At 42.0% G+C, this 18,095-nt stretch overlaps 1 protein-coding gene across 12 annotated transcripts; it reads right to left on the bottom strand.

Annotated features, from left to right (window-relative positions):
• Positions 1-1,147: 1,147 nt before the first annotated feature.
• Positions 1,148-17,870, bottom strand: picalmb (phosphatidylinositol binding clathrin assembly protein b). 12 transcript variants are annotated; one of them, XM_068317148.1, is made up of 24 exons: positions 17,374-17,870; positions 11,694-11,836; positions 11,534-11,609; positions 11,336-11,438; positions 11,071-11,164; positions 10,760-10,871; positions 10,554-10,660; positions 10,420-10,461; positions 9,886-9,897; positions 9,280-9,365; positions 8,943-9,066; positions 8,679-8,812; positions 7,980-8,080; positions 7,675-7,881; positions 7,263-7,346; positions 6,062-6,154; positions 5,755-5,862; positions 5,342-5,458; positions 5,191-5,221; positions 4,992-5,091; positions 4,796-4,855; positions 4,004-4,108; positions 3,557-3,662; positions 1,148-2,606 (listed from the first exon to the last, which is right to left on the bottom strand). In XM_068317148.1, the coding sequence occupies exons 1-23, from the start codon at positions 17,504-17,506 to the stop codon at positions 3,570-3,572; spliced, it is 2,265 nt and encodes a 754-aa protein (XP_068173249.1). In that variant the 5' UTR covers positions 17,507-17,870; the 3' UTR covers positions 1,148-2,606; positions 3,557-3,569. The 12 variants fall into 12 exon arrangements, with proteins under 12 accessions (XP_068173249.1, XP_068173250.1, XP_068173253.1 ...); XM_068317149.1 differs by having other exon boundaries at positions 8,679-8,806; XM_068317152.1 differs by having other exon boundaries at positions 7,675-7,827; positions 17,374-17,869.
• Between the last annotated feature and the right edge of the window lie 225 nt (positions 17,871-18,095).

Raw genomic sequence — 18,095 nt, 5'->3', positions numbered from 1 at the left:
GTTCCAGGTCAGAGCCTGTCTGGTGGTGTTTGACTCTGGTTTACGTAGCGTGTGCCCGATCCATCTCCATCTTCTTCGTCCAATTTCATCTGCTGCTGGGAGTTGTTGTGTCTTCGTCCAGAGATCGTTGTTGCTGATCTTGTCCGGCCAGTAGATTTTCAAGATTCTTCTGAGACATTTGTTTGTGAAGGTTTGCATTTTATTTATTGTGCCCTTTGTGGTTCTCCATGTCTCTGCCTCATATAGAGCCAAACGGATTTGACATTGGAGTTAAAGATTCTGATTTTTGTTGCTATCTGTATCTCTCTAGAGCGCCAGATGTTCCTGAGAAGTAGAAATGATATTCTTGCCTTACCTATCCTAGCTTTCACATCAGCATCCGTACCTCCCTGACTGCTGATGATACTCCCCAAGTAGGTGAAGGACTACACTTCTTCTAACATGGTGTCTCCTAGAGTGATTGGTTGATTGGTTCTCCATTTCAGCTCAATTCAGTTTAAAATTGTTCTAAGGTTACATCTGTCAAGTTCAAGACTATAGAAAAAAACCCATTTGCATCATGTCCCAAACTTCAGCATTACTGGAAATTCATCTTCATAAATCCTCTCAGAAATATTTTAGTTCAAATGACACATCCTCTGCAAGACCCAGGAGAAAAGTTGTGGTGTTTACCACCCTACTGGTTAGGCATAGAATTCTACTTAATTAGAAGTAATAAGAGCCCCCTCTTGTATCTGATTGATAGATAGACTTTATTAATCCCAGTATGTATAGACATGTTTTGTGTTTTTTTTTTTTTTAACTAAAGCCAAATTTATTTTACGTGGGGACACAAGATTTTTATGAACTGGCTGTCATGTACAATTCTGCCTTCATGCCAAATTCAGGTGACGAACACTGAATTGTTATGAAGAGCTGTGGTTTCTGGGATGATACGACAGCACCCAGCAAAAGTGTCTCAGGCAGGAGATATTACTGTCAATTTATGAACCTGGAAGAACCAACTTTTTCTAAGATGACACAAATCCTATCTACTGATTTGATCAACAGTGCAAGTTAAAAACTGCCCATAAATCCATGACATGACTTTATTCCAAGTAAAATCCAATGGATTTATGATTCTCCTTGAATAAAAACACAGCACAGGTTGTGGAAGCTGCTCTTTATTTGTAAAAGAAAAAAAAAAGATTTCAGTCATTGCTACACATTCTAATTACACGAAGAAGAAAAAAATCTGCGGAGACAAACGCAGAGAAAATCCTGAATCAAACTTAGGTAGAGTCAAATTTGATTGAATTGCTTTCATATTTCATACATCTTTCACTTTTGAAGTCAAACATCAGTAAGGTTTATATACACACAGCACCGATCAACAGCGCTCCAACACACCACTCAGGTCTTCTGGATCTTTTATACACCTATTTTACATCGAATCTACGACCCTTTTCCTCTTTAGCGTATCGAAGGCTAACTAGCAAGCAAACACCCTCAGTTTTGTGTCCCCCCACCCCCCCATCCAGACTCCATTGAGGAGCTGCACCGAGGAAAGATGTGTGCAACATGAAGACAACTCTCACATTCAGAGTAAAGGCAGCCTTGAATACGATCAGTGAGTCAATGGCATGCCAAGCTTAAAGCAAATGGAGCCCACCACCCAGTGTGACGCTTCAGATTCGTGAAGTGTTTTTTTTTTTTAAAACAAGACAGGAAACCGATCCATTGCAAAAAAACAAAAACAAAAAAACCCTAGGCACAGAATCGACTATATACTGTTGACTGACTCGTATTCTAATCTCTGCATTTAGTACAGTAGAGATTGTGAAATCTTTCATCTAGTAGAAAATGTCCTTAACACAAAACTGGTAGAATATTTAGTGCTCTATCATTCCGCTTAATAAGTGTAATTTATATAATAGCTAATTTTAACTCTACCTCTCAATGATAGTCTGAGATCCTTGTTTAATGCTGAAGCACTCCCACAGGTGATCAATGTACTGTAGATTTTACATTATTTTTTTCCCCAAATCTTAAACCAATAATCATAAATAAATACAAATAACACACAAGGAATGTCTACTGTAAACACAGTTAGAAAGACAAAAACTAAACAGGTGTAAACGGCATTAGCATCACTACTTGGTGACAGTTAAATAACTGTAGAGAATGGGTGACTGATGAGCAGATCGGGAAATGGAAGGACCGGTCCCCGGCTCCGCTTCCATCCCATCCCCACTGAACATCAAGCCTTCACATCCAACAGCAGTACAGGTATGTCCAAATACATAACATCAAAGGTTCTCAGCACCCAGAACTATCTTTACAGTCTGGACTGTAAAATGGGCAGAAATCCGCTTTAAAAAGGGGTTTTAGACAGTAGCATCACTCAGCGTCTCAGACGGGTTACAAAATAATCAGTGTGAGCTATCGCCATGTTCGTTGGGACATGTTTACCATGCTTTGAAAGTGGCTGCACCGTTGTGTTCTTTCTGTCTGTATTACAGGGTATGTGGATGTGTCTCTGTAGAATTAGACTTCAACAAGGACAAAGGTTTGCTGCTAAGTGCTTCATCTTCCCAGAAAAGCTCTTCAAATTACATGAACTGCATCTGCAAGACAGACAACAGACAACATAAGCAAATACCTAAAACGCAAATATAAATGATTAATAGTTGAGATGACACTTCCCCATGAAAGCATTGCCCACTCTGAGTCTTAGCAGCCATAACTAGCTGAAGCACACGTGTCAGTCTTTGACTTTAGTTAGGTTAACTGGAACTTAGGCAGTCCAATACTGAAGGAGTAGTCTGAATTATAACCCAAATTTTTTTTTTAGAAAAGTTGCACATAGGCCCGGAACTATTATTACATCACTGGTTATCATGTATATCTGAGCTACAAGTGATTATCTTGGTCTTTAACTCCCCAGTGAGAAGGTTCTGGGCCTTTAGTGAGGAGTTTGCATGTTTGGTTAACTGGCTTTCCTCTGAAGCTATGTCTTCATCTCTCAATTCTAGCGCGTGCGATGTAGGTCGTAAACGGTAAACTGATGAATGGTATGAATATGTGCATGAATGGTTACCTGTCTCCCTCCGCCTTTGTCTTGATTTTAAATCATTTGGTGGTGTCAAATGATGTTTCCATTTGGCACCACCAAATGGAAACCAAGTCCATCCAGGTAACTTGCCATTACTGAGGCTTTTATACAAGACAAATAGAAATCTGACTGCCAATAAATAATGTATGATTGTGTTAAGAAATGTACATTGTGTGACAATGGAAAATTTAAATGGTAAGCAACAGCAGCTTGATCTCAGCAAACACGCATTTGAATTTATTCTGGCTGCAGGGCTCTGAGAAAAACAGGTTTCACCGATATCTGATGGCCAATAATCAATGAGCATGGCAATGTTTAAGTGTCAAGACAAGCACAACATCAGTTATTATGAAGCAGAGAAAGATACAAAAAAAAACATGTCACATTGATCAGAAACAAAATGGTATGAACACTGAACATGCAACACATGCAGGTGCCCCCGCAAGCATAAGCATGATGTACCTAAAGAGACGTTCTACAAGAAATCCTTGAGAGAGAGGTGAGCAAACGGGTCCTGTCCTGGGGCTCGGAGAGGACTCTGGCTGGAAGGACTAGAGGCTGCGGAGGGCTATTTCAAGAAGAAATACAGGAAGTAGGAGGACAAGAGGAGAAGTCAGAGAGTCAGTACGGAGACCGGAGGAAGGGGGAGGGGTTAGTTTGGGGAAGCTCTGATGAAAGAAGTCTTAATAAAAAAGAGGTTTGAGGAAAAACAAAGGAGTCAAAAAGGGAGATGATTCACAGTTTTTGCTCTTTTCAGCTTGAGAGAGTGAAGCATCTGCTGTCAAAACTGTCATCATCTTTAGCACCGTTCACACGACATCAAAGCTCACAGTGACTAGTTGTGGTAAACATCACAGACGATGGACTCAACCTGATGATGGTTCTGATGCATCGGACCGCTGCACCCACCTGAGCACTTGACACGGAGCCAAAGGGGTTGGGTGGCCTCATCACCGGCTGGGAGTATATCATGGTGGGTGGATTCATCACCCCCATAGGGCCCATTTGTGGAGGCTTCAGCGTATAGCACAGAGGTGGAAGAAGGTATTTCAGCAACAGAGATTTACAGGAATCTCTCGCTCGTTTATGCTTCAAGATGCACGGCTTCACTACATCGTGGATTTTTAGTAGGTAATCATGTGATACCGTACGCACATGCTATTAGCTGACAGCATCCATGTGTGCTCGGAACGCAGCGCACTTCCGTAATATTAAAGAAACATTTCTCTTTAACACAAAATTGTTTTAAACAGTCTATAAGAGTATGGGAAAAGGTAATACAGATAGAAGGTGGTTTCATATCATGTGAGGAGGGTTCATAAACGTTTAAATTACCATAAATAATAGTTCCTCGCTATATCACGGAATTTCATTTTTCGCAGGTGGTCCTGGAACACATTAACCGCGAGGGACGAGGGATCACTGTACTGGTTTTATGAATGTAAAAGCAAATAATTAGGACTGCCTTGTGCCTGCCATCACAAATTAAATATATACAAGATTATTAAAAGTCTTAAGCCAGTCGCATTTTATTAATTCTATTACGAATTAAGGGCGATTATAAAGTAAAGGAATGACCCACCATGAATCAGCAACATAAATATACGACAAATTTTTACTCCACAACGGATAAAAAGTCAAAAAGATGCCACACAGTCTGTTCTTCGTGTGCACATACTGTATCCATGCCTGTATACTCACCATGCCATATCCCATCATGCCCGTAGGTGTGGTGGCAGGGAAGGCCATGATTGATGGAGGCTAAAGAACACAGACAGACCAGCGAACATTAATGATGACATAATTTTGCACCAACTGCGGTTATGCCAGTGAAATAAGACGGGCAAAGCAAAGCAGAAATCACAAAGATTGCAGAGAAAAAGCCTGCGCGCGTCACCATAGAGACAGGGTTCCAGGTCGTAGTCGGCGCCGCTTTGGGCTGCCAGTTGGTGCCGCCGGTCATCCTCTTCTCCCCCGGCTGGCTCCAGTGGATGTCACTGCAGATTAAGACACATCGGCTTGTAATTGCCCTGAAAGCACACAGCTGCTGCTGCCTCTGTCCAGCAGAGCGGGTGTGTTAAATTATTATTCCTTACTTTTTCATCGTGCCGTTCCCAATGCCAAGGTCTGAAAAATAAAATTCATTGGAGGGTAAGTGCTAGACGTCTGTCCACAGATACTTTGCCAGTTTGAGCCTTAATGAACCCATGCTTTAATTATTATTGGCGCTAAGAGAATCACACTCACTGCCAACAAGGTTGGCCAGGGAGGAGTCAAGGTCATCTGACACCAGCTTCTCTGGCTGCTGACTGCATGGCTGGTTGGAGCCGGCGAGAGTCGGTTTAAGGATCCCCCCAACAGTATCTGACGAGACACAAACAGACAAAGGTAAAAGAAACCTAAAAATACAATTTACAAATCACTTAATTTATCTCATAGTATTATTATTATTAATGCATTTAAACAGATTTAGAAGTCCACCACTACCACTGTTAGTCACAGTTTGTGAATTTTTTTTTATCCAGGCTTGGGACCGGCCTTCCGTTGCCACTGGCTTGTGCCCCCTTAGGGCTACAGAGGCCGGGGTTTGAACCTGGGGAAGAACACATACATAACCGTGGAAATCTACTGCGTGTTAACCTAAACTCAAAAACTCTCACCTTCAGAATTGAGACTGTTGCTGCTTGTCGCTTTGGTTCCAAAGACTGACTCGAAGTCCACCTGCAGCCCCCCTGACTGCTTTGGGGGAGGCTGTGGGGTTGAGTATCCTAACGGATGAGAAAGTAGATGGCTGCAGTTGGCACAAAGTTGCAAAAAGTGAAATTAATATCCAAACTGACCACTGCCAAGACTTTTGGTTTCTGGCCCAAATGTGTAAGTACAGTGTCAATACATCAATCGATCTTTACTTTAACTGCCATCAATGTACGGTCACGAGTGCTAAGGAGACAGTCTTCAGTACTCTACCTCTAAATAGACCTGCTACAGTAGAGGGCTCTGTGGGGAAAGGAGCCTGGTGTGGGAGGTGCTGGGCAGTGGATACTGGACCACAGAAGGAGTCTGACACACCACAGGAAACAGGAAGACAAAGAGGAGCAAGAAGAAGAGAGCAAAAAAAGAAAGAAAGAAAAGAAAAAGCATTTCAAGTTCCGGTCAGAGAAAAAGTAGGAAAATGAAAGCAATACAGGCAGGAAGAAGACAGCTAACAACTTTGTGGATGTTAAATTCTTGGCGCTTTAAGTAAAGAGAGGGATTAAAATGTTGCCGAAGGGTAAAATATTCATGAACAATATTGCAGATATCAAAAAAAGTCATTTCAAGAACAGTGTTGACATTTTGGGAAATACTTCCTCCCTGTCTCTGAGAATTAGATGACAAAGATGAACGTCAAATCAGTCATCAGCTGGTTAGCTTAGCTCATCTTAGCATAAAGAGCAGCAGCAGGGGGAAAAAGCCAGTACAACTTTTATTTTAGGAAAATCCATTATGAAACTTCAGACTTATTTCGTGAATCTCAGCAATGTTTTTTGTGTTCTAGAGATCATGTACTCGTGTTTATGCAGTGTAATTGTTTACACTGAACAAACATGTTGACATTACTGCGCTCCATCCTATCAGATTCTCACTAAACACAGTCACATCTAGTGAGACTTTTCCATCAAAGTATCAAGCAGCACTTTTCAAGCAACAAGATAACTTGATATCAAATACTAACTCTTATTTTAGATGGGGTTGATCACGTCCTCTGGTCACAGACTGTCTGCTAACTCCCACTGACTGCTTTTAAATTGTAGCTATGGGTGGTGCACATGAATCACCCAAACATCAACCCCACACCCCATTCTGCTGTATCACCAGCTTACTATGTTCAGTCTAACACTGACTGGGCTTTCTCTTCTAACAAAAGTGACCCCAACTGATGTCTTTGTAATATGTGTACTGATTGTGAGGCATGAACAAAGGCGCAGCAGTGGCCTACAAACAGCATATTGTAGTCCAGATATAATAAGTGCATTTCCCAAAATGTCAAACCTTTCCTTTAGTATTACTTCACGTCCACAAATCTACCATAAACATCAAAATAACAGACCCCTGGGGGTATTGCATAAGAGCCTATGTTTTCCAGGGCTCAGGAAACATAGGCTGAGATGGTGAACCATCGTAGTACCTGAGATGGAGTGTTCTATCCGCACTGTGCGTTTGTAATTGGTTGAAACGGACGAGTTTGTGTCAATAAAGGGATTGTAACGATCTGGAGAATCAAAAATAGTGTTGGTAAAAGAAGAACAGGTTTCAATTTAAAGTTCTGGCATCTTTGTATTACAATGCAACACCAAACTGTTCACCAAGAGAAAATGATGAGAGGTAGCTGTAAAGCAAAATGAATGGACGGCCTCTAAAGTGTCTCGCTACAATAATACCACAACTTCAGCTTGGTATGAACTATAATGCACTGCACAGACAGAGAGAACAACACCTAAACATTTATACAGTGATCATGCAGGTCTGTCATGCTTACTAGTGACTACAGATAAATGAACAAGACAAGACTTTAGAAGAGGAACAAAATGAGTCGTTACCACCAAACATTTCATGACCAGATGTCCTAGAGGAAAAGCTAACACCGTCTGAAGACACGACAGGTAAGTGAGTAGCATCTACAACGAGCTTTGAGAGGAAAGGGTTAAGATTTGGCATGGAATCATCTCCAGCTTCAGTAGAGGTAAAAGGATCTAGGCAGGCAGAGGAGAGAGAGAGGAAAGACAAAAAAATGAGGAAAGGAAGAGCTGGGCATGAGAGTCAGACAAAAAGAGAAGGAAAGCATGCACAGAAGGTCACCATAGTCCAGAAACACAGATGTTGGGATGTTGGAGGAGCTCTTTACCTGCCCACGCTGTTGCAACTGGAAGCCCTGTCGAGCCTGACTGCATGGAGGGCTGGAAAGTTGACTGCAGGTCAAACAGATCACTCTCCATCTTTACAGCCCTGCAAACAGAACACATAAAAACACCTTTATCCAATTTCTGTACAAAACACTGAAAAACAAACTCAACCAAAGCAGCTGATTCTGGTCTGCCTAGAAAAATCAATGTCTTTACCAGTGTCCTTTCTGTGCTTCATTTTTTTTTTCCATTTTCTTTAACAACACTTCAAGAGAAGAGTTGGAACAAGTCACTAGAGAATGCATACATTTATGGTCCTCAAAGACAAATGAAAAAATATGCTTTAAATGTATTGATCTCAACATGAAAGAAGAAAACAGAATTATCGCCCAAATCTTTCCCTCCCTTCATATTTATGAAGCTTTAGTTCTGTGTTAACCATCGGGCTTACGCCTCCACTGATGCAGCTGAGTCATCTCTCCCAAACAAAACACCCTATACACTGTTTAATACCGGGTGTACACCACTGCAGCAGAACTAGCAAACTGGTGAACAAAGTGAGCCTTTATTCAGGAGCTGACATAGGTCAGAAACACTGAATATTGGATTAGCCTTCATCAGATGGACAGAAAAAAAGACTTCTGTAACTGCTGGATGTGTCCAAATAGCTGGAAGTGTGTAAACACAGATCTAAGCAGTACCCGTTGGAGGAGCTGGGTGTAGAGAAGAGGTCGATGGCTGGTGCTGTGGTGATAGTGCCCCCGGTGGTGGAGATCGGTGATGTGTCAGTGGTGGAAAAGGAGGGCCTCTTGGACAGCTCCTTGAGCCTCTGCTCCTGAGGAACAGGGTTACGTTCAAACACCAGGACAGCAGACACAATGGCTTCATGTATTCACATGCTCAGGATTAAGTTGACATTTGATTTCTCTCTCTCCTTTTTTTTTTGTGTGAAATGGTACAGCCACCTTCAGGGCTTTGAGTCGAGCCTGTTCCTCTTCGAGCGCTGCCTGCTTCTCCCGCTCATCCACTTTGGTGAAGGACATGCCTGTGCTGGCCAGAGACGAGACTGCGTTTGACAGAGTGCTGGCCCTGCAGGAAATACACAAATGAATATAGTATTGATTTTTTTTCTCCTATTTAATTGGTTGTCATCTAGTCAGCTGTTCACATTTGTTCTGTCCTATTATCAGCTTGTCAATCATCTGTAAAGCCCTTTGATTTGCATTATGGAAAAAGGAAATCTCTGTAATAAGAGGAAAAGATGAGAGCAATTCAGAAATACTGATGGAAGGATTGAAGCACCTGCTGGCTGCAGTGGAGTCTTTGACCTTCTTGCCCTCCAAAGAAGCCAAGTGCTGCTCCAGAGCTTCAAGAAGGCTACTGGGAGCCTGTCATGACAGAAACACAGTCAGGTATACAGGGACTTTTGCACGAACAAAAGTAACCATAAAAAAGGACAGTGGTGGGCAACCGAGACTGATGCAGAAGACCAAGGTGAAATACACTGTTGCAGACCGCAAATTGGATTGGATTGTGCTGTCACAACTTCATGGAGCTATCTTCTGGCTACGGGGTTACCCACCACTGGAAAATGACTGCATTCCAGCTGAGAGGCTACGTCGGATGAGAGCTGATGACGTACCGCACCACGGCGCTTTCAACAACCTGGACTGTGTTGAATTGGCCGTGTCTAAGCACAACCGGGCAGCCATGTTACAGTCGATCAACTACACAATAGGTTCACACCTCACTAACATGACTACAGTGAACTGCATTTACCACAGCGAGCGGTTTTTCCTTCGACTGGTTTTCACCACAATGGAGGAGAGAGTCAGAGCAGAGGCATGCAAAAAGACAACACTGAGGCAAGTCACACACACTGAAGTAGAGTGAAATGAAAGTACTTACACAAACTGTGAACTGAAGTGGAAAGGGGAAGATACAGAATATAAAGGTGGTGACAGTTAGACAATGCTTTTTTGCTGCATTTCGCTACGTATAAAATATTGATGTAAAATTGGTCCCCACAGCACAGCACAATAGTATGTGCAGTTTATTTTTTAATTAAAAACATCTAACTGTCACTATGCATATTTACTGAGAATTGCATCTATAGCACTTCCTTTAAAACACCTTTATTTACTGTGGAAAGAAGGACAAAGAGTAGGGAAGGGTGAGAAGAAAAAGGCAGAAGAAGAGAAAGAAAAAGGACAAGAAACAGGAGAAGAAAACCTCTGGTAGACATGCTCTCGAGAGGGAAATCATGCAGAGCATTTCATTTTAAACATTGGTGTCGGGAGAATGATACTTTAAATTGTACAGACAAAAAAGCTAGTGAAAAAAAGAGCAGTTAGAATTGGAAAGAAGAGAAAGAAAGCAAGAAAGGTCTTCCTAATAGAGTGGCAACCCATATTCAGATTGCTTATGAAGGTCAGTGCATACCTGTGAAAGGTCTGGAATGTCTCCGCGATCGATGCCCACCTGCTGTTGAAACAAGAGTGGAACCAAAGTTAAAGTCATGTCTCTGCAACACAAAGACAGTTCAGAAAACCTGAGAAGTAATGAATGCAATGTACCTCTGCTACTTTGAGGAACTCTGATATTCGAGTCATTCGGGTGAGAAACTTCTTGTAAATATCCAAGCCCTCCTTACACTGAGTCTTTTTCATGTCAAAGTACTTCTCTGTTAAAAAAACAACACAAAACACTTGAATCAACACCCGCAAAAAGAACAAGAAACAAAGACAAGGCTGAAGGTGGAAGTGATCCTTGAAAATCCTACCAAGCAGGTTGATAATGCCTTCATTGTAAGCAGCAAAAAGCCTGATCGAGTCCTTAAAGAGGAGCATGAAGGCGGCATTGATGACTCCATTAGTCAGCTCGTTGGCATTGACCTTAAGGAAAGCAATCAACCAACACATTTATCTTACACCTCCAGAGCATCAATTTTGTTGACAAACATGGCTGTATGTGTGTGTATGTGTGTGTGTGAAGTTAGATAGCTGCACCCTCAGCTCAATCTGTGAACTCCAGAGAAGCTAGCCTTTCACTCCACAAGCAGCAGAGCTGTGGGAGACTTCACCTTCAACTCACATTGAAATCGAGGAGGGCGTCCATCTGGTTCTGAATGATGGGGATGGTCTTGAGCAGCTTCTCTGTATTCATAGTTCTCATCACCCCGTCCACTCTGGGGGGGACACATGGACAGAAGGGAGAATTGGGAGGGGAAGTGGAGAAAGAGCAGCAAATAGATATTAAATATAGTACTGCCGAACTTTATTCTTTATTTGAAATGGTTTGAAAAAGAAAAAAAAAGCATTTTACAGTCTTATTGCAAAAAAACAAAAACTGCTCTTACCCACGTTTAACTTTTGTGAAGTCAAAGGCTACCTGTCTGTATGAAACCGCTTTCTCATTCAGATATCGACTATACCTCCTGATGAATGTAGACATGTCATATCCTGAAATTCCAAACAGGAGGAGGAATTACTTTTTTTTCCCCTTCTTTTAAACGAAGCATAAAATACGCATGACTCAGAAACAATCAAATGATTACCTTGTAAACCACTTTTGTCCAAGAAATTACTGAGGTTGAATAGTGTGTTCCTTGAAGCCAAGTACTGGACAAAGCGCTGCAGGAAAAGGAAAGTGGTTTAATATCACCACACTTTAAAAAAACAGATCATTTAATGCTCAGTAATGAGGTCTGCTGTCACCTCGTTGCCGTACACCATGAGATGGTGTGTGGTGATCAGCGACTTAAACACAACCACCCAGCTGGTGTTGGTGGTTCGCTCAAACAGCGAGTCGGCCAGTTGAGGAATGTTCACATTCATCTCGTTGGTGCAGTGGATCAAATCTGAAAACAAAACAAAAGAAGTCAAAAGATCCAACAGTTCAGCTGATCGATATAGCAGCAGAATACCTATTTTTCATAAAAATAAATTATTATATGTGGAGATTGGTAAGTTTCTTCTATGCCATCCCTCTAACAAGAGCAGATGTGACTCATGACCAAAAGGATGCCAGGAAGAGACTGATCCGATCATCTGCTTCTTCATGTCTCATATGTGGGCTTGCATGTTTCTCCTGTGGGATTTTAATATAATTATGTTTGATTTTTTTTTTCTTTAAAAAAGGACTGTTGTAACACTCACCATGTGCACACACGAAGCATGAAGTAACAGGTAATCCTGAGTCACTATGTCCAATTTTAGCTTAGCCCCTCTCACATTTTCTAAAAATAGTGACATTTATCTGCTATTTTATTCACCCACATGTTTCCAAAAGAGATTTCTTACATATATAACACTTATAACAACCAGTGAGTGACTCGATGGTGTGTGAATGTGTGTGATTGTTCTGGTGGTGATCAGAAAGGCCGTTGGCGCGGACTGACTGCCATGTTTCCGTTAGTCTGCCCCAAGGGCAGCTGTGACTACACATGTAGTTTACCATCACCAAGAACGAATGAGGAGTGCATGAATAATGGATCCATTGTAAAGCATCTTTAAGTGCCTAGAAAAGAGCTATATAAATCTAATTCATTATTATATTATTATTATTATTATTATCAACTAATGCCTCAAATTTTCACTTCACACATTGCTGCAGAAAGATTAGAGCCTTTTCTTTCAGAAATGAAAGAAAATTAAACACTTGGGTAATATACGTTCTATGTAATTTCAGGAGACATGCAGAAAGGAAGAACAGCAGAAAATCCTATTTCATTGATCACTTCATCAATTAAAGGGACTCATGATATGCTATTTGTTAGTATAAAGTCATGATCACATAAATCAAAATGCAGCCAAACAGCCAGCAGCAGAACATGGCAAACACTGGTCACAGTTTGCTGGTTAAGTTCAACGCCTGTCTCCGGACACACTGCTCATCACTAATCTCTTTTGTTTTGCTTTCATCGGCCATATCATAAAATACTGGCTGATTAGAAACGGTAACACCATCACTGAGGCTCACTGTGTTAGCGCTGCTGGTGCTACCCTTCTTACAGGATCAGAGCACCAATAATGATCATGAGGGAGGCCAAAGACTGATGTCAGCGATTTATGACTTGAGGTACAGAAACAGGTAACAGGTCAAAGTCCCAAACCTTAAGAATTAATTATAAAACCAAACCTAAAAGCAACTGAAATGAATTAGGATTGGAACTGGTTTGGTTAAATATGAGCATAGTTGATGAAAAGCAGAATCACACAATGAATTGCAGAGAGAAGAAGAGAATTATGGGCAAGATTGAGTTAAAAGAGCTAAATTCTTTTAGACTGGTCTGTTAAATGAATGGGCTGATAAGCCCCCGTGATATGAAAGTATTCAGTAGATGGACTCCAGGGACATGTGGCCCCAGCACTACAGCGAGGACCAACAGTAGTTGTCTAACACACAGGGAAGGTGTTTCCTTCAAATTTACTGATATGCTTTATATTATAATGCCAAATTGGTATGACAGCCTTATTGCTAAATATCAGTTCTAAGGCTAAATATCAGTTCTGTTAGTGCATCAATGTGACCCCTATTCTTTATTCCTTTGAAATTATGTCTTTAATCACCAAAATTTGCAAAACTAACATCTGACATGATTTCAACTCTAATCAAAACAATCACAAACATCGCATGTCAAGTAGGACAACAACATGTTAAAACAATAATTTTTTTTACCAAAGACTTCCACAATTAAAACAGTAATTCATTACTTTAGAATGGCAACGTAATCAGGGCACCAAAGCAGCGACCTCACACTGATGCTCATCATTTAAATTGTTTATGACAATAAAACAACCTTTAAAACAGACAAAGCTGAAGTGCACAGCATTGAGATGTCGACCACTTATTCTGTCCCACATTCTCTGCTCATTTGTTCGTGCATATGTTGGATAAATGATGCAGCAGAGCTAATGACCTGCCGTTCACAGCACCGATCGGTCTGATGGAGGAACTGGGTCTCCCCTTCTGGCCCATATCTGACTTCTCAAAAGGCGGGGACTTTAAGTAGGACAGGATAACCTTTGAGATAAGCAGCAGCTGTCAGTATGCATGGCTCTAGAACTACCCTGACACGATGAAGATGACGACAATGATAGAAAGGAGACAGGCTGGGAGGAGGAAGGAGGAGGATGACTATGGGGGAGGAGGGTACACTGAGCATTGTCATGTATTAATCAGACAGTCAAATATTCACTGGCTGACAATTTCTTGTCTTGTCAACTCATGCAACACAAATCCGTTCATGTAAGAGTCGTGCTGTAGCATGATTGTGCTCAACAGAACACTGCAGAAAGAATCACCATGGAGGCTTTCAGCAAATCAATGAAGATTTTGTCTGAAAAAAGGCTTTTTATTCATAAGAACATTTTATGCAAAATCCTGTTCAGTACCTCTGCAAAAGAGGTAATACTTCTTACATAATCTGTCCACCTGTATGGTTGAACCATTACTGAGGACGTTTTGTACAAACTTGGACTGATGGGGTAAGGTCCAGGTCCACGATCAGTTCCATTTTGGTGTATCGTTACCCACAATGCACTGAGTCACTGCCTGCTCAAGATGTTCATTAGATAGACAAGTGAAGATGAGCTCCATTACAGATTTTTTTAGAAGGAGATTGACGTGTGGATGTACATCAAAAGAACTGAGCTTCAGAGAGAAAACAGATGCCTTGACAGAGGATTGTGGTCTGAATGCTGTCTAGTCTTTGGAATTATAGAAACAGCAGTATAATCATTATGTGAAATTTAACGTTAGAACAGAAGAGCATGTTCTCAACCGTGTCTGTTGGCTAGGTTTACACAAATACTAATGAAGGCCATAATGAAGGCTTTTAGATCTAAACTATGGAATTGGGCAGAAGGGTTGGTCATTTGAAAGCACATTCAAGATTTTTTCTTCTAGTTAATGACCATTTCAAGTAAATTTTTCTGTAACTGCGTTTTTTGTAATAAACCACTGATGTATAACCTAGAATCTAGGAGAAAGAGGTGACATGTGCTATATTATCACTTTTTGGTGTGGATCCAGAAAAGGGGTTAAATCAATTTTTCCTTTGTTCCCATTTCCTTTAACAGCCACAGAGCCCTGATGGCAGCCATTTTGACATTACACAGACTCTGTTGGACTTTGGATTATGAAATCATTTAATAACGATGTATGCTCTCCACTGAGTGCCAGTTTATAATATCATGATTACAATACTTTAGCCACACTGATTGTGTGTAGGACCGTGCTTAATGCCTAGACAATACATACCAAAGCTTTTGTAGCGCTAATCAAAGATAATTAAGTTTCCATGAACGGTCCATGTGGAGTTTTTGATTCTATTGATCAACAAATGAGAGTAATGTGTTCCCTAATTATTACTGAAATTAGTCAAGTTGACATCAAAAGAAACAGTGCTGAAAGAAAACGACTCGAGTGACTTAGATCTCTACCTTGTGCTGCAAGCTTGACTTCTCACCACCTTTAAGTTACCATTTGGCTTAAAACTAAAAAGCATCCACAGTGAAGCTGTGGATTTAGGCAGTACCACTAAATGATCAAAGATGGTCACTGAAAAGTTAAGAACCTCAGAGTAGAATAATCAGTGAGCCCAAGGCTATTTTTATTCTCCACTCATTGTTGGATAAGAGCAACCAGATACTGTTATTACCAAAGCACCTGTCAACCATTAAATGGTGGAAAACAGATATTGTTTTCATATAGAGAAAAGCAATTTTTACATATTTATAAATGTATATATGTGCAAATATGAGCAGTACTATGGGTAGCGCAGGATGGGATCGCTGACAGCAAGAAGGTTCCAGGTTCGATTTCTGTCTATACAGGGTTTGCATGTTCTCCCCGTGTCTGCGAGGGTTCCCCGGCTTCCTTACACCTCCAAAACCGTGCAGCTAGTTGAATTGATAACACCAAATTTTCTGCAGTGTGTGTGTTTATGTATGCATGTGTCTGTACAGTGTGAGTGTGAATAGTTGATTGTCTTTCATGCAGCCCCGCAATGAGCTGGCATCTAATCCAAGGTGTACCCCTCCTCTCACCCATAGCCAGCTGGGATTGACTCCAGCAAATCCATACAACGACGAGATGATTGTATAAAAGAATGGAGGCAACAAGAGTTACCCTAGATGCCCCCTTTAGTGAGGAGACACAGATCCATGATTTCTTTCCAATGAAACGTGGGGGGGCTTGCTAAGTTCAAACAGAAGCAAAGTGTTGATACGCACAACTATTAAAAGTGGTATCGTCGCTCAAATTTGAAGACGTTTTCGTCCTCTTACACTAGCACCCATTTTTTGGTTTCACATATATCTCATCATGGAAATGTCAGAACACCCCACCTGACCTACTCCGAAATCGAGACTGACTCATCGGATTTACCCCCTCCGCTGCTGGCTCAGACAATGACCCCCTGTTCTTCCTCTGTAACATCCATACTACCATCACACACCTCACCTCGGGGGAGTCCCTGAACAGCAGGTGTGGAACCTGCAATACCAAGATCAAGTGAAAACACCACACATAACCATAAAATGGGACTTTGCTGTAAATCAGCATCATCATGACTGAATAAATACAGCTCACAACTATCTCCTCTTAGAGGACCTGCATAAAACCACTTTCATTACTGCCATCATGCATTTACAAGCGCAGATCAATGCCCAGAAAAAACTAGCACTGCTGCATCTCCTCTTCCTCCTCCTCTTGTGCATCAGACTAGTGAATAAGAACATAGAGGTTTATGTGATGTCCAACACTAATGTCACTATGGGTTTCTCCATCACACACTGTCACCTCATTGTGTCTAAATCCACACACACACCAGACAGCAGGTGTCCCAGAGCCCCAGCACCGAGCTCAAACACACGCTTGTGCTGCTTGCAGGTGCACCAAGATGGGAGATGGAAGCATTCCTGTGAATGGCCTGAGACTGCACCGACACACTGAGTTACAGTTCCTGTCAGCTGCCCGTCGAATAAATGTTTAACCTGATTTATTGCTCTGTGGGTTCAAAATGTGAGCCGTAAATGAAGGAGGATCGAGACAGACGTGAGAGCGGGTGAACAAAACCAAACAAGCTAGTTTTGACAACGACTCGTAGAAAATGAAGATATTATTTCTAGGTCATATTAAAGCCTTGGATATTTAAAATAAGTCTCTATAAAGTCTAAATTAGTTATCAATAAGGCCTATTTGATGTTTTTTAACAGTATAATCTCCCACGACATGAGTAGCTTTAGCATGTAGCCTGTCGTGAGGCTTTGCGGCCTGGTCGCCACCGCCATAGCCGCTCGGACGTTGTTTCAGCTGCGGAGGTTTAGCTGGTTTTTAAATAAATAAATAAAAAGAAGAAGGTGAAATATCAATTTTAAACAAGATACTCACAATCCAAATGCTTCTTTTTCGGGCCCATAACTTCGTGAGTGGTGGCCTTGCATACTGTTTTGGACACGGCGGATCCCGTTACACTGTGCTGGGCTGCAGTTATCCGGTCCGTAATGCTCTGCCCCGACATCATCGCTCCGCTCGATGCGACCGCAAGGATCCGCTCGGTGTGGCTTCGTCTCCGGGTCGGAGCTTCAGACAATCAGACCTCCTCCTCCTCGTCCGTAGCCTTATCGGACCCCCCACCCCCCCCGGAAGAAAAACACTTCTTTTACCCCCTTTAGTGGAAGAAAAAAAAAAAGCTAAACTAGGCTGTGGCTGACCAGGAGGAGAACCAGAAGAAGGAAGGCGGAATTAATGAATCAGGTTAAAAAATAAATAAATAAAAATGTCAGCTCGGTTCTTCCTCGTTCGCTCCGCTCAGACGGGGCCGATGCCGTGGTAGCGGTGCTGACTCACTCGCCCGGGTCCCTGTGTCGCTCTCATCCCGATGTGGCACACCAGAGCCCTGCGTCCCTCCTCCTGCCTGCCTCCATCGCTCCTCCTCCTCCTCCTCCTCCTCCTGCCGCTGCTCCCTTTAAAGAAACGGAGACCACCGACGAGGGGAAATGGCGGGTCTCCTCTGTCCGCTCCACCACCACCACCACCACCACCGCCACCACCGCCGGCGGCGGCGGCCCGGAGGACGGGGCCGGAGCCGACATGAATGCAGGTCGCGTCGG

The sequence above is a fragment of the Antennarius striatus genome, chromosome 6 (assembly GCF_040054535.1).
Source record: "Antennarius striatus isolate MH-2024 chromosome 6, ASM4005453v1, whole genome shotgun sequence".
Taxonomy (NCBI): domain Eukaryota; kingdom Metazoa; phylum Chordata; class Actinopteri; order Lophiiformes; family Antennariidae; genus Antennarius; species Antennarius striatus.
The sequence above is the reverse complement of the archived record's forward strand: the minus strand, read 5'-3'. Positions and strand labels throughout refer to the sequence as shown.

Bases quoted from the DNA above. Each gene is read 5' to 3' on its own strand.
- picalmb (XM_068317148.1), bottom strand. From the start codon at position 17,506: ATGATGTCGGGGCAGAGCATTACGGACCGGATAACTGCAGCCCAGCAC. The intron at 5,459-5,754 runs GTGAGAGTTTTT...GTGTCTCGTCAG, and splicing joins CAACAGTCTCAATTCTGAAG to ATACTGTTGGGGGGATCCTT. The intron at 3,663-4,003 runs GTGGGTGCAGCG...TTCTTGAAATAG, and splicing joins GCTCCGTGTCAAGTGCTCAG to CCCTCCGCAGCCTCTAGTCC.